Genomic DNA, 14,334 nt, shown 5'->3' on the forward strand with positions numbered 1-14,334 from the left:
CTCAGCCCAGACCCTCAGTGTACATAAAGTTAAAAGTTATAAAAATGCTTTTACTTCAGACCGATTATGCAGCTTTCAACCACTTGGAAATATTACTGATATTAATAACTACAGAAACCAACCATTTCATTTCATTTCAACAAATACAGTTAATTTCCACCACTTGCCTAGAAATAAGAGGGGTTGAAAAAAATACATCATATGAATTCTGCCCTCCAGGAGCTTCTATTTTTATTTGAATGAGAAGCCTTATTTGATGAGGCAAAGAAAAATATGACAGTAGAAGGCTGTCTCAGGGCCTTTGCATTTGTCGTTCTAACATAAATATTGTGTCCCCGAGTTGTCTCATAACTGGTTTGCTGAATTGCAATAATTAATACATAAAGTTTAAAAACTATTCACTTTTACAGATACTCTAAAACATATCTGTTCCAAAGGCATTATCAACAACATCTTCCACAATTCTTCAGTATAAAGTACATATTTCAGAAGAATGGTGCCTAAGATCCAAGGTCTCTGCTGTCCACCGGATACATATTTTTCACCAGATTCATCTTGCACTGTTTTACTCCTCAGGAATCTTCCATTTGAGTCATTCCAAATTCTTTCTTTTCTTTCCAATACTCTATGCAATGTCACACCTCCATGTCCTTGCCTTAAATATTTCCTCTACCCTGAACATTCCTTCTCCTGCTCTTTTTTTTTTAATGTTTATTTTATTTTTGAGAGAGAGAGCGAGAGAGATAGAGATAGCAGGAGCAGGGGAGGGGCAGAGAGAGAGAGGGGGACAGAAGATCCAAAGCAGACTCTGTGCTCATAGCACAGAGCCTGACGTGGGGCTTGAACTCACGAACCGTGAAATCATGACCAGAGCCAGTCAGATGGTTAACCGACGGAGTGAGCCACCCAGGTGCCCCTCCTTCTCCTGCTTGTAAAAGATTAAAGCATTACTCATTTTTCAAGACCGAGTTTAATTGGCATTTCCTTTACGAGGCCATTCATAGTCTACCAATCCTTCTCTACGTTAGTGTCGCCCTTTCCTCTCCCTTTATTACACCACTTGCCACAATATACGTGGGTTTTGGTGCACCTATTTTTTCTTCCACCAGCCAATAAGGTTTTGGTGGACACATTCAACAAATTTAACTAATGGTTTTTGACAACCTTCTAAGTACCAGACCCTGTACTAGGTGCTAGAGGTATAAAAATGACAACACGCTTCCTACCCTCAAAGAACTTACAAATTCATACTAAATATGAATATGCACACAACTGTCCCAGCTGCTCTACGAAGTGTTACTTGTGGCACAGCAGAAGAAGCAGAAGAAGGAAGTCTAACTAGGGGAGTGAGGGAAGATTACACAGAGGCAGCAAGGGGTCAGCTAGATTAGAAGGGGATCTCTAATCAGTCGAGTAATGAATGATTTTTTTAAATAGGAAGGCATTCCAGAGGCATGAAAAAAGCATGAAAACATGACAGAGCATGCTGATGTGTGTAAGGACATAGAGATAGCTTTGTATTGCAGAAATATAAACTAAAAACAAACAAAAAACATTTTAAAAAAATAAAAAATGTTTCCAAGATTTTACAAACTCAATATTTTCCTACTCTATTAGCAAGGACTTTGACATATGAAAAAAAAAAATAGCATGTAGCTATCATCACTAAAGAGCAGATGAAGGTAAAGCAACCACCTGCTCATTTCTGCCTGCATGACAGCTTCCTGTTTATTCCTAGAAACCATACCTATTTTAACGAACACAATTTCAATGTTGCCAGGTCAACAATAAGTGGGGCTTCCCATGAGGATTTCCAGAGTCATGATTTGCCTTATCTATAATGCTACACATCTCTGATCATTGTAAGTCTAGGATATGAGAAAAACGTAATACAGAATATAGAATAAAGGTACTAGTTCTAAGTCCCTCTTGGCCCTAATTTATAGGGTTTTCACTAGCATTAGGGAAAGAATAAAAAAATGAGGGAAACTATTAAAAAAAAAATGAGGGAAACAAGAATGTAGAGGTACTGTACCTTTGGTCCTCGAGGCTTGACAGTTTTGCCCATCAGTTTTTCATCGTCAATTTCACATTGTTCCAGAAGATCTAAAATATCTTCCTCCTTAAAAACAAATTAAAATTGTGGTCACTAATGAACTCTAGAATTTTTCCAAGTTCATTAATCTCCATAAAATAGTGTACAACATGGGGCGCCTGGGTGGCGCAGTCGGTTAAGCGTCCCGACTTCAGCCAGGTCACGATCTCGCGGTCCGTGAGTTCGAGCCCCGCGTCGGGCTCTGGGCTGATGGCTCAGAGCCTGGAGCCTGTTTCGGATTCTGTGTCTCCCTCTCTCTCTGCCCCTCCCCCGTTCATGCTCTGTCTCTCTCTGTCCCAAAAAAATGAATAAACGTTAACAAAAAAAATTAAAAAAAAAAAAAAATAGTGTACAACAAAGAGTCCTAGAACTATTAAATGAAGATTGCTCAGATCAAAGGAGAAATAAAGGGTCATGGAAAAAATCTCTTGAAGAAAACTTCACTAAAATCTGGCAATATAAAAAATACATACCTGAAATCTATAATGTATTAATATCATAAATAAATGTATCCTTAGGTTCTAGTACACTACTAAAATCTTAGAGTACAATACTTCAATAAATTAGCTTATTGAACATTTTAAAATTTCTAAAAGTACACTCTAGTTTCCAAAGCACAATTTCTTCAATTATTTCTATTTAATTAGTGCAAAATAATATTACAACTTCAGGCAGAAAATTGATGATTGGCCTAATAATTTCATTTAGAACAATCTAATGTTAGTATTTGGTTAATGGGCACAATTTAACGAAAATTCTTTCAAAATTTTAACTATTTTAACTATTTAACTATTTTAACTATTGCTCAAGAGTATCTTTATGAAAGAGTATCTTTATCAAAAGTTTTCATTCTATGGGCATAGTATCTTCTCTTATGCTCTTCTAGATTCATTTTAAAGTCAAAGGGAAAAGTTATAAAACCATATACTGAAGTAGATGTTTGAGCAAACCAGAGAAATATGATATAATACCTACACTGAAAGAGGTATAATTTATGGTTTCTTTGAGTTATTTATTCAACCTATAAATATATCATATCTTCACTTATGTATTATGACATATTTCAGTGTCCCTTAAAAAAAGGTTTTTGAAAATATAGAAATCTCATGGTACAATGGAAATTTGTAAAATAAGTTACTCTTCATCCCAATCCAATAAAGTTTAGCTATTAAAATACCAAAATACTTTTGTTATAATGTTTTGATTAAATAATAATCCTACAATGAATTCCAATGACAGCAACACAAGATAATGAAAAAGAAACTCACAGAGTTCTATTTCTGCTTAAGAGAAAAAAGGTCATAATAACTAATACTTTCATTATAGCAGCTAGAAAAAGATAAATTAAACAATCACATTTTTTTAAAGACATCAGAAAGCTGTGGTTTAAAAGGAATGTAGGGGCGCCTGGGTGGCTCAGTCGGTTGAGCGTCCGACTTCGGCTCAGGTCACGATCTCGCGGTCCGTATGTTCGAGCCCCGCGTCGGGCTCTGTGCTGACAGCTCAGAGCCTGGAGCCTGTTTCAGATTCTGTGTCTCCCTCTCTCTCTGACCCTCCCCCGTTCATGCTCTGTCTCTCCCTGTCTCAAAAATAAATAAACATTAAAAAAAAAAAATTTAAAAGGAATGTAAAAGAAACTGAATACCAGAGGGGGGAAAGTTCTTGTAGTTAAGCAGACATGAGTAGCCACTTTCTACTTTGGGATCATTTGTCTAGTCTGCACACAGAAGGGCAGAGACCATGTCTATAATAGACAGAGAGATTCTAGTGGGATAAAGCTCTGGATTAATGTATCCTATTGGTTTTGGAGAATTTTCCTCCATTATTTCTTCAGATATTTCTGCTTCATTATTTTGTATTTGTCTCTTTATGGGACTCTAATTACATGTATATTAGATCATTGGACAGCATTCCATCTATCTTTGAAACTCTGTTCTGTTTTTCCTTTTTTTATCTTTTTGTGTGCTTCAGTTTGGATAATTTCCAACTGATATATCTTTGCTCTGCCCAGTCTGCAATAAGCCTATCTGGTCGTTTCTTAATTTTTTATTGTATTTTTCAGCTCAGTATTTGATTGTATTTTGAAAAAATATTTTCAATTGTTTTTGAAATTTCATTTCTCTGTTGAAATTCTGCATCTTCCATTCATTTTATTCATTTTTAATCAATTTTATTTATATGTATATTTTCTTTAATATGTGTGTAGTATTTATTTTAAAATCCTTGTATGTTAATTTTAACATGGAGATCATTTATAGACCTGCTTTTTAAAGTGTTTTTCCTTTTTATTATGGGTCACTTTTTCCTGTTATTTTTAATGTCTTATAATTTTTTTTTTTTTTTTTTAAATTTTTTTTTCAACGTTTATTTATTTTTGGGACAGAGAGAGACAGAGCATGAACGGGGGAGGAGCAGAGAGAGAGGGAGACACAGAATCGGAAACAGGCTCCAGGCTCTGAGCCATCAGCCCAGAGCCCGACGCGGGGCTCGAACTCACGGACCGCGAGATCGTGACCTGGCTGAAGTCGGACGCTTAACCGACTGCGCCACCCAGGCGCCCCAATTTTTTTAAATATTTTTTTAATGTCTATTTTTGAAGGGGAGAGAGAAAGAGCACGTGCACACCCGCAAGTGGGGGAGGGGCAGTGAGAGAGGGAGACAGAGTCTGAATTGGGCTCTAGGCTCATATTAAATATGTAAATGTGTCTTTACACAATGTTGTATGCCAAATTTTCTTCTATTAAAAAAATAAAATAAAATAAAAGGAATATGAAGGAATATGAAGTACTAAAGTAAGTTTCTTCAAACTGAAGACAGATAACCCTTGTTAGAGGCATGGATCTGCATGAAAAAATGAAGAATACAAGAAAGGGTATAAATGTGAATAAATAGGAAAAGCTAGTTAGAAAACTATTAAAGACCACTAATTGCTTAGACAACACTAACAACAACGTATTTTAAGGTTTATAACATATGTAAAAGTAAAATATATGTTAACAGCACAAAGTCAGAGGGAGTCACTAAATGAAATGAAATTGTTACGGTCCTTAATTCAAGGTTGATTATTATAATGAAAGGATGTATGTTGTAATTTCTTTTATAAACATTATGCTAAAAATATAACAAAAAGCCAAAAGAGAAGACAAAATAACATAACAAAAAATAATTGATTTTTCCAAAAGAATAAAGGGAACATCAAAGGAATAATGAACAGATGGGATACAGAACAAAGGTAAGAGAGAAAACAAGCCCAACTATTCCAGTAAATGTGTGAAATGATCAAGACACAGATAGTGTCAGACTGAATTTTAAAGCAAATATGACCCAACTACATGCTATTTACCAGAGACATCTTAAATATAAGAACACAGATGAGTTGATAAATAGATGGAAAAGATATGCCATTCCAACAGTAACCATAAGAAAGAAACTAGTGCGGCTACATTAGTCACAGAAAGTAAATTTTAAGACACAGAATATGACAAGAGAAAGATGAGCACTTTATAACAAAGAAATTTTAAAAAATGAATTAATTAGAGAAACACCTTCATAACTTCAAAGTATATGAACCAAAAATTGACAAAATGAAATCCACAATCACAGTTGGAAGTTTTAACAATCTCTCAGTAACTGCTAGAACAAGTAGGCCAAAAAAATTAGGAAAGATATAGAATATCTGAACAACGCTAATAGTCAAACTTACTTAAATGACATGTATAAAACTCTATAGCCAATACCTGTAGCAGCACATTATTTTCAAGTACACTTGGAACATTCACTAAAATAAGTAGTCTATGAGTTAAAGCAAGTATCAATTCATTTTATAATATTGAAATCAGAATGTTTTCTTACACTAATGAAATCAACTAGAAATTTTTAACAAAAATAAAACTAGAAATGTTTAATGTATGAAAATTAAGCAACAAACTTCCAAATATATAGTATATATTCCAAATATATAAATAATAAATATATAAATAAATAACCAAATTAAAACCAGAAATTAATTTGAGGTGGCTGTTAATAAAAATACAATACTAAAAAATTACTAGATATAAGGACAACATACAAAAATAATCATATGTTTACATCCTGGAAGCAAATTTAAAAATGAAAAAAATTGAAAACTGTATTATTGACAATAGTAGCAAAAACATCAAATACTTAAGAATAAATTTAATTAGGGGCAACTGGGTGACTCAGTTGGTTAAGCGTCTGACCCTTGATTTCAGCTCGGTCTTGATCTCAAGGTTTGTGACATCAAGCCCCATGTCAGGCTCTGCACTGACAGCATAGAGCCTGCTTTGGATTCTCTCTCTCCCTCTCTCTCTGCCCCTCCCTTGTTCACATACTCTTTCTCTCTCAAACTAAACATTTTAAAAAATATTTAGTTCAGCATGTGCAAAAATTATATACCAAAAGTTATAAGCACAGATGAGTAATTAAAGACTCAAGTAAATGGAGAAATATATCATATTAATGGATCAGAAGACTCAGTGATGTTAATTCCCCAGTAATTATTTTATAGATTCCTCATAGTCCCAATTAAAATCCCAGCAACCACTTTGTAATATAAAAATTAATCAAAATCTAGAATCAAGTGGATTCTAAAATTTATATGGAAGCATAAAGGACCTAGAAAAGTCAAAAGCAACAGTACTACAGATAGTATGATATTTGTGTAAGAAGAGGTTCACAAATCAATGGAATACGACAGGCAGAGTGGTGACATTTAAACTAGATTTTGAAGAATCCAAATACAGGAATTAAGATTTGAAGCCTATTTATTATGTGCCAAGTACTTTACGCAGACTACTTTAATTCACTTCAATTTTATTTTAACAACTAACCTGTCAAGTATAGTTTTAACAATACTATATTAGTGATGAGGAAACTATTGATCAAATAGTTTAGTCTAAGGTTACAAAATTATTGCATGGGCAACTAGAATTTGAATGTAGGTCTATCTGGCTCCAAAATCCCTAGGCTTTCTAGCAGAAAAAGTGGGGCTGTGGAACAGAGTAATGACAAGATGAAACAGACGCTGTGTCCACAGGAGAGACAAAAAACAGTGCAGAACAGGTGAAGGAAAATGAACAAAGTCTCCCATGTCTTGATCAAGAAAAGCAAATGGGCGGGGCGCCTGGGTGGCGCAGTCGGTTAAACGTCCGACTTCAGCCAGGTCACGATCTCGCGGTCCGTGAGTTCGAGCCCCGCGTCAGGCTCTGGGCTGATGGCTCGGAGCCTGGAGCCTGTTTCCGATTCTGTGTCTCCCTCTCTCTCTGCCCCTCCCCTGTTCATGCTCTGTCTCTCTCTGTCCCAAAAATAAATAAACGTTAAAAAAAAATTAAAAAAAAAAAAAAAAAAAGAAAAGCAAATGGGCCACAGAATATAATTCTAATGGTGGAAACATCTGCGTATGTCAAAAGAAACACTTTTAGAGGAAAAGAACATTGCAGTAGACATTATTCCTTATGCTTCTGTCTTTTAGGTGTAGCCAGATTGAAAGTGGCTTTATATCCTTCTGTCGCAGAATTTGAGTGAAAAGCCCATAGCAAAATCTATCTATAATAAACTTTATCATGACTTTTGAATCACTCAATATAACAGTGTATCCAAGCAATGGAGGTTATCACTGTAATGAAATGACAGTAATATAAAGTACTAACAGTTTTAATAGGTCCACATAAACTTACTTATCCAATGGGACATTAGCAAGCACAATGCAAGCAGTGGCTTGATTAGCACTTGCACACTGGGTTTATCCTCTTGAAATGTTTCCTTTTAGAACTCCAAGCTACCATATTATGGGATCTAGGTACCCTGCTGAGAGACCATGTAGAGAGAAAGAAACATCCAGCCAGCTCCCCAGATGTTCCACCTATCTTAACTGAGGCAGCAGACATAGGAGTGAAACCCTCCTGCATTTCCAGCCCAGGTAAGCTTCCGGATAAAAGCAACTATATGATTCACTCCAAGTAAGCCAAAACAAAGAGCCACTCAACTGACACTAGCCAAGAGTACAGAATATGAGCAAATAAATGGTTTATTATGCTACAAAAGAAAACCAATAGACATTTTGGTAAACAGATTACTCGGTGTGTATGCGTGTGTGTGTTTTAATTACTTCCCATATGCCAGGTCTATGCAGTATATCAGGGAAAAATACTGTATAATGTTAGTTACAATCCAAATAACAAGAGCATCACAAACCACTAGGTTAATTCAATGGATTTTTTTTATTCAGTTATATATACACGCCTCTGTGAGAAGGCATGTTACAATAGATTGATATTACAATATAATATCAACATTCTCTGCTACATAATTTGTCCTGTTAGACATCTAATTTATTAAATCACTTGGTTGGTTATGAAATGCTACCAATGGTTAAAATAGAAGGGAAATGCCTCTTAAAACTAAAATGTTTTTATATGTGGGACTAAGGTGGGTTGTTTTTAAAAACATATTGTTTGGCTTCATTCATTTTTCTCTTTATAAACATTCATTCCTTTACCTTCATCCTTTTCAAAGGATTATTCAGCTCTCGCTGGAATGAAGCTGCTCTTCCTGACAGGAAGGTCTGAAAGGCAACAGCCAACAAATTTTCATACTTTTCAAGCAGAGTTTTATCTTCAGGAGGATAAATTCGTCTACAATAAATCAGACAAACCAACTTGTTTAAAAGAAGCTATCGTAGTACAAGAGTTAAGGTCAGTTACATAGATACTCTTTGACCACTTACTCTGCCAGTCATTTTACTAGGTGCTAGAAATAACGATGAACGCAGGTATAAGAAATTCACAAATTGTCATTGTTTACCTACGCAAATTAAAGTTTATCTAGAGAACGGTCATTAAACAATGAAGATCCCGAAGGCATAGCATAAGGGTTTTTGTGGGGAAGTGGTTGGATAAAAATTACAACTGGGCATATTGAAGGAATACAGATCTTCATGAGAGTGAGCAGGTAATGAGCGATAATCTGGAAGTTGTGCATGTATAGTGTGGCTACTGACATACAAGAATGCAGGCATTAATCCTGAGGTTCTCTTTTGGGGTGGTGGAATTTGCCTCTCTGAGGGAGAGAACAGAGTAAAAGGTAGAATGAGAGGAATGTGTTGTCATTGTTGCTGTTGAGGATGTTAAGGCAGGAAAGAATGTTTTACTAAGAGTGTGAGAAGCTCTGTGGCCCCAAATCCTCCTAATTCTGTTAATGGTTGGGAGGTGGGGCAGTCTTTCCAGGGACACAAGGAATTTAAAAAGGGGGGGGGGGATCCTCTTTTATCCTGTCAAAGGATATCGTGGAAGGGTTCCAGTTCGACACAGTCCACGCTCCTCTGGATCGTCTCACACCTGCCTCCTTCAAACATTTTCACTATTTGCCTGGTTCGTGACACATCTAAGTTTAACCAAAGTAGAGCAATCACTCTGAACTGACAGAAAGAAAACTAGGAGACCTGAAACCTGACTTTCTCAAAATACTTCATTATAAGCAAATAAGGCCACAGGATAGTATCAGGTTTAAAAGACCTCATATAAACATCCAGGAAGCTAGCTAGCAAGAATGAAACAAACAGTGCTCAAAATAAGTCTAAAAGGTTAAAAAATGTAGAACAGTTGTTTTGACACTTTACTTCTTCCATCTATAAGAAAATGGAAACACAGTTACCTATAATTCCCCATATGTCGATTTTCATGTTCTTCTTTTAAGATCTGTTTTCGTACTTGAGCGAGTCTCTCTTTCTAAAAATGAAGACATTTTACAAATAAAATCTGACCAATGAATTATGCAATTCAAATTGTGGGTATGTTGTTAAAATTTTCATACCAACTCTTCTTTCCGCCTCTCTAACTGATGTCTCTGCTGTTCCCAGTCTGAGGAACCTGGTAAGAGCCTTTTTATTGAATTTTGGCCATAAAGCCTTCTTTGAGCCTCAGCTTTTTGTTTGGCCAAGTTTCTCCTTTTATCACTGGTCCTAAAATATAAAACATAGGAATTCAAATAAGCCCTGATCTTATTCCTATGAGGAGAATTAGCAAAAGAAGAGACAACGTGGGAATATGAATCAATGTTTATTATATTCAGGGGCACCTGGGTAGCTCAGTCATTTGAGCATCCAACTCTTGATTTTGGCTCAGGTCATAATCCCAGGGTCATGGGATCAAGCCCTGCATCAGGTTCCACGCTGAGCATGGAGCCTGCTTAAGGTTCTCTTTCTCTACCCCTCTGTCTCTCTCCCCTGCTTGCATTCTCTGTCTCTCCAAAATTAAATACACACACACACACACACACACACACACACACACATATATATATATATTCATATACATCATATTCATCTAATCATCCATTGAATAATGGTCTCCCTGTAGTTGAGGTTCTGTACTCCCAGGGTTTGTGACAGAATACTCTGAACAATCTACATTCTTCTGGATTTCCTTGAGATTAAAAGAATAGTCTCACAAAATGAACTTTGGGGTGTATGTGGAGCCATACTGTAAGTAAAACATTGTATTAAGAAGTGTACAGATTTGAAATACAAGTCTAACACATTTATATGTCCATGGAGCACTCCATCTGGATGGAAGAAAAGGCACATGTGCAACGTAAGCTTCAGTAGCACATGCTGTAAATGCTAAGAATTACACTAAATTCTCTTCGTGGAACAAGGCAAAGAAAAATAAGGAAAATTAATTCCAACTCTCCTTTATTTTTAAGTCTAGAAATTTCTCACTGTTTGAACTGTATATATCTCACTTTTAAAAAGACCAAAACACCCATAGGTTATGTCCTAAATTGGTAACATCACTGACAATGACATACAAAAAACAAAAACAAAAACCATTAGGCCTACTTATACGATAACAGTAAATGTTAAAACCATGTATGGGCATACTACTTGTGTAAGCTAAATAAACAAAAATTTCACCTTCTACGTCTCTTCTATTCATTTCTTTTAGGGTAATTGAAATATCAGTTAAATTTAGGCAAATCATTTTTTTATCAAGCAAAAGAAGGGGCCATATGAAAATTTCTAAACAAATTTATGTATCAGTCTCTTCTTTCAATAATGCCTTCTATATAAAGCTACTTCTCATGCAGGCATCTGCTAACTGCTTGAAAACACTTAAAATAAATAAATTGCTTGGAAGCATCCCACAACTCATTTAGAGTTCTTTAAATGACAGTGGGAATCAACTGAATTCATAAAATCCCTGGGCTCAAATAACCTCAGAGGTCCTTTAATCCAACACCCTAAACACTGTTTGAACACTTATAAAAGCAGATGTGACTCACTACTTCATTAAGCACTTCAACTAAACTTCTAACAAATTTGTTGCATAATGAGCCAAAAGCTTTCCCACAAAATAGCAATTCCAATATTTGAGATCCATGATCATGTACACTGCAACCAGCTAATAATAACACTAATCATAATATAAGTGCAGCAATTCCACTTCTGAGTATATATCCAAAGGAGTTGAAATCAGGATGCAAAGAGATGTCTGCACTCGCACATTCACTGTAGCATGATTCACGATAACCAAGACACGGAAGCAACCTAAATGTTCATCAACAGATGAATGATGAAGATGATGTAGTATACACATACAATGGAATGTTATCCAGCCTTAAAAAATAAATAAATAAATAAACAAATAAATAAACAAATAAATAAATAGGAAATCCTGCCTATGATTTTCAATGGCAAGGTTAACCCTGTCTTAATAACCATCTCATTTCTGTTTACCCAGGCAGCATGATATAGTGGGAAGACTTCTGAACAGAAAGGTAGGAAATCCATGTGTTTGAGGGTTGTTGTTGTTGTTGTTGTTGTTGTTTACTTCTTGAATGCTGAATGACCTCTGCTTTAGTTTCTTCTTGCAAGGTGAGGAAGATAATCTAGAGATTTTCCTCAGGTAGTCTCCAATTCAACCTTATACTCTATACTGAATAATTATACCAACACTGTAATTTAACCATATTTACTATAGATTCAGAGCATGATACAGGGAGAAGGAAAAGCAGCATGTAGAGGAGAGGAAATGATATTTAAAAAGAAAACACTAAATGGGTTTGAAGAATGAATCAAGAAATTTAAAACACAAAATATGAAAAAGTTACAAGCCAACCCCATGTACATACAAGTGATTGTTCCAGGCCAAATGTGCTGGAAACCTTCCAAACAATGAAGGAAAGACTTTACCTGATGTTTAGCAGTTTCAGTGCATTTAGCAGCACTCCCCTTTTTACATCATAGTCTATTTTCTGATCTGTTCCAAAGCTTGGAGCTCGATTAATCTGAAATTTACAAAGGAAACAATGAGAATGGCCAAATGTTGGTAGGTTGGTAAATATTCAATTTCTATTTTTTAAATTAATGCAAGATCTCCAACCAGTAGAAAAACTCTACAATAAATCTCAAAGCTCCACATACTAGATGGCCCAGTTACCACTGTCACACCTCCCTTCTCGCCACTCTAAGTCAAGGAGTTGCGAGGAACTGACTGCTCTCATGGCCCTCTTCCCCCTGCTGCCTTAGCTCAGGATCTTCAGTCGGCCTATGTGCCCTCCCCCTCCTCCCCGCCCTTTTTCAGCCCAACACCCCATGCTCTAGGTTTTAAGTTCAGGGAAGTTAAAAGTGACTCATTCTGACATGAGATTAGAAGACCAGTATTAACAATAATAATGATGATGTAACAAAAAAGATACACATGCTACCAATATAGCAATACTCATGCATTTATTTAGCATACAGAAACTATCAGTACCCTCTTTTCACTACTTCAGATCTTCTGGATGAATTCGTCTATTGCTGTCTAAAAAATAAACTATTTTTTTTCTACCTGGATCAAACAATAATTTATCATTTTTCATTTCCAAAAACTGCATAACTCAGAAGATACCATTAAAGGTAGTTGCAGACTAATCTCTATGAGTTTCTCTAACTATATAAGGATTCTGGGCATAAGTGAGTTATTTGTGAGTGTTCTTTCCAACATCATTTCCAGGATTTCATTAAGATAAAAAATAAAGAGAGGCCGGGGTGGCTCAGTCAGTCAAGCGTCCGACTTTGGCTCAGGTCATGATCTCACAGCTCATGAGTTCAAGCTCCGTGTTGGGTTCTGTGCAGACAGCTCAGAACCTGGAGCCTGCTTCTGATTCTTTGTCTCCCTGTCTCTCTCTGCTCCTCTTCTGCTCATGCTCTTTCTCTCTCTCAAAAATAAAAAAACATCTAAAAAAAAAAAAAAAAAGATGAAAAATAAGAAGTAACAGTAACTATATGTACCCTGAAACCCATGATACAATATGCTACCACCCCAAGAGCTGGAGCTCCTGTCTTTGTCTTTGCTGCTATTGGGTTTGTTGTTGCTGTTGTTATAAAAATGTAACTGGAATAGCAAGTGTTTAAGAAAATTACTTAATTAACTCGGTTGGTTAGAATGCGCTGAGTTCTAAACTACAGCTCAGCTTTCATGACCACCACCTAACACCACAGACGATCTAAAAAAATATGCTACTAGTCCTGAAAGAGGATTGTCTTTTACAAATCCATTCCATTAGAGACAAAAAACTTGATAGTATGCATTTTATAACTCTGGCAATTGTAGGAAGTATAACTATAAGTATATAAAGAGAAGCTAAACAAACAACAGAAAAATCACCTGTAATCCCACCACCTAGCATATTGTCATCTATTTGATAGTGTATTGCTCACCATTTGATAAAGTATAAGTATCTGCCATGCATGCATATTTATAATTTTCACTTTACTTTCTAAATACATGCCTATACTAACAATACTATTTTATAGTCCAAGTTTTTCCCTTATCAATATATCATGAAAATCTTTCATGCCATCATTTTGATGCATGGTATTCCATTTATAGAGATATGCCAAACTACATTATGCTTTTGCTGATTTCTGATTTAGAAGGTGGCGGGCATATTTCTGCCTATGTGATGTGGTCCCAAGGAGAAAGGAATAGCTTAGTAACTACAAGAACCTCCATTTATTCCAGGCAAATTTAAGAAAGGGACTCTACCGGGGCACCTGGGTGGCTCAGTCGGTCAAGCATCCGACTTCGGCTCAGGTCATGATCTTGCAGTTCGTGGGTTTGTGCCCCATGTCAGGCTCTGTGCTGACAGCTCGGAGCCTGGAGTTTGCTTTGGATTCTAGGTCTCCCGCTCTCTCTGCCCTTCCCCCACTTGCGCTCGGTCTCTCTCTCTCAAAA

General features: G+C 36.0%; 1 protein-coding gene across 6 annotated transcripts in view; it reads right to left on the bottom strand.

Annotated features, from left to right (window-relative positions):
• The window catches only part of TTLL7 (tubulin tyrosine ligase like 7), a 143,552-nt gene that overhangs the window by 51,696 nt on the left and 77,522 nt on the right, over nt 1–14,334 (bottom strand). For all 6 annotated transcript variants that reach the window (XR_015254825.1, XM_086717406.1, XM_025912128.2 and 3 more), the window contains exons 10-14: nt 12,306–12,400; nt 9,926–10,073; nt 9,767–9,840; nt 8,613–8,748; nt 2,036–2,122 (exon numbers count right to left, since the gene is read on the bottom strand). Coding sequence is in view for 5 of the 6 variants with exons in the window: in XM_086717406.1 (XP_086573532.1) it covers nt 2,036–2,122; nt 8,613–8,748; nt 9,767–9,840; nt 9,926–10,073; nt 12,306–12,400 (540 nt within the window). In the remaining variant the exon portion in view is untranslated. The remainder of the gene's footprint in view (nt 1–2,035; nt 2,123–8,612; nt 8,749–9,766; nt 9,841–9,925; nt 10,074–12,305; nt 12,401–14,334) is intronic.

Source organism: Puma concolor, chromosome C1, assembly GCF_028749965.1.
Source record: "Puma concolor isolate L17-30 chromosome C1, mPumCon1.1.hap2, whole genome shotgun sequence".
Lineage (NCBI taxonomy): Eukaryota > Metazoa > Chordata > Mammalia > Carnivora > Felidae > Puma > Puma concolor.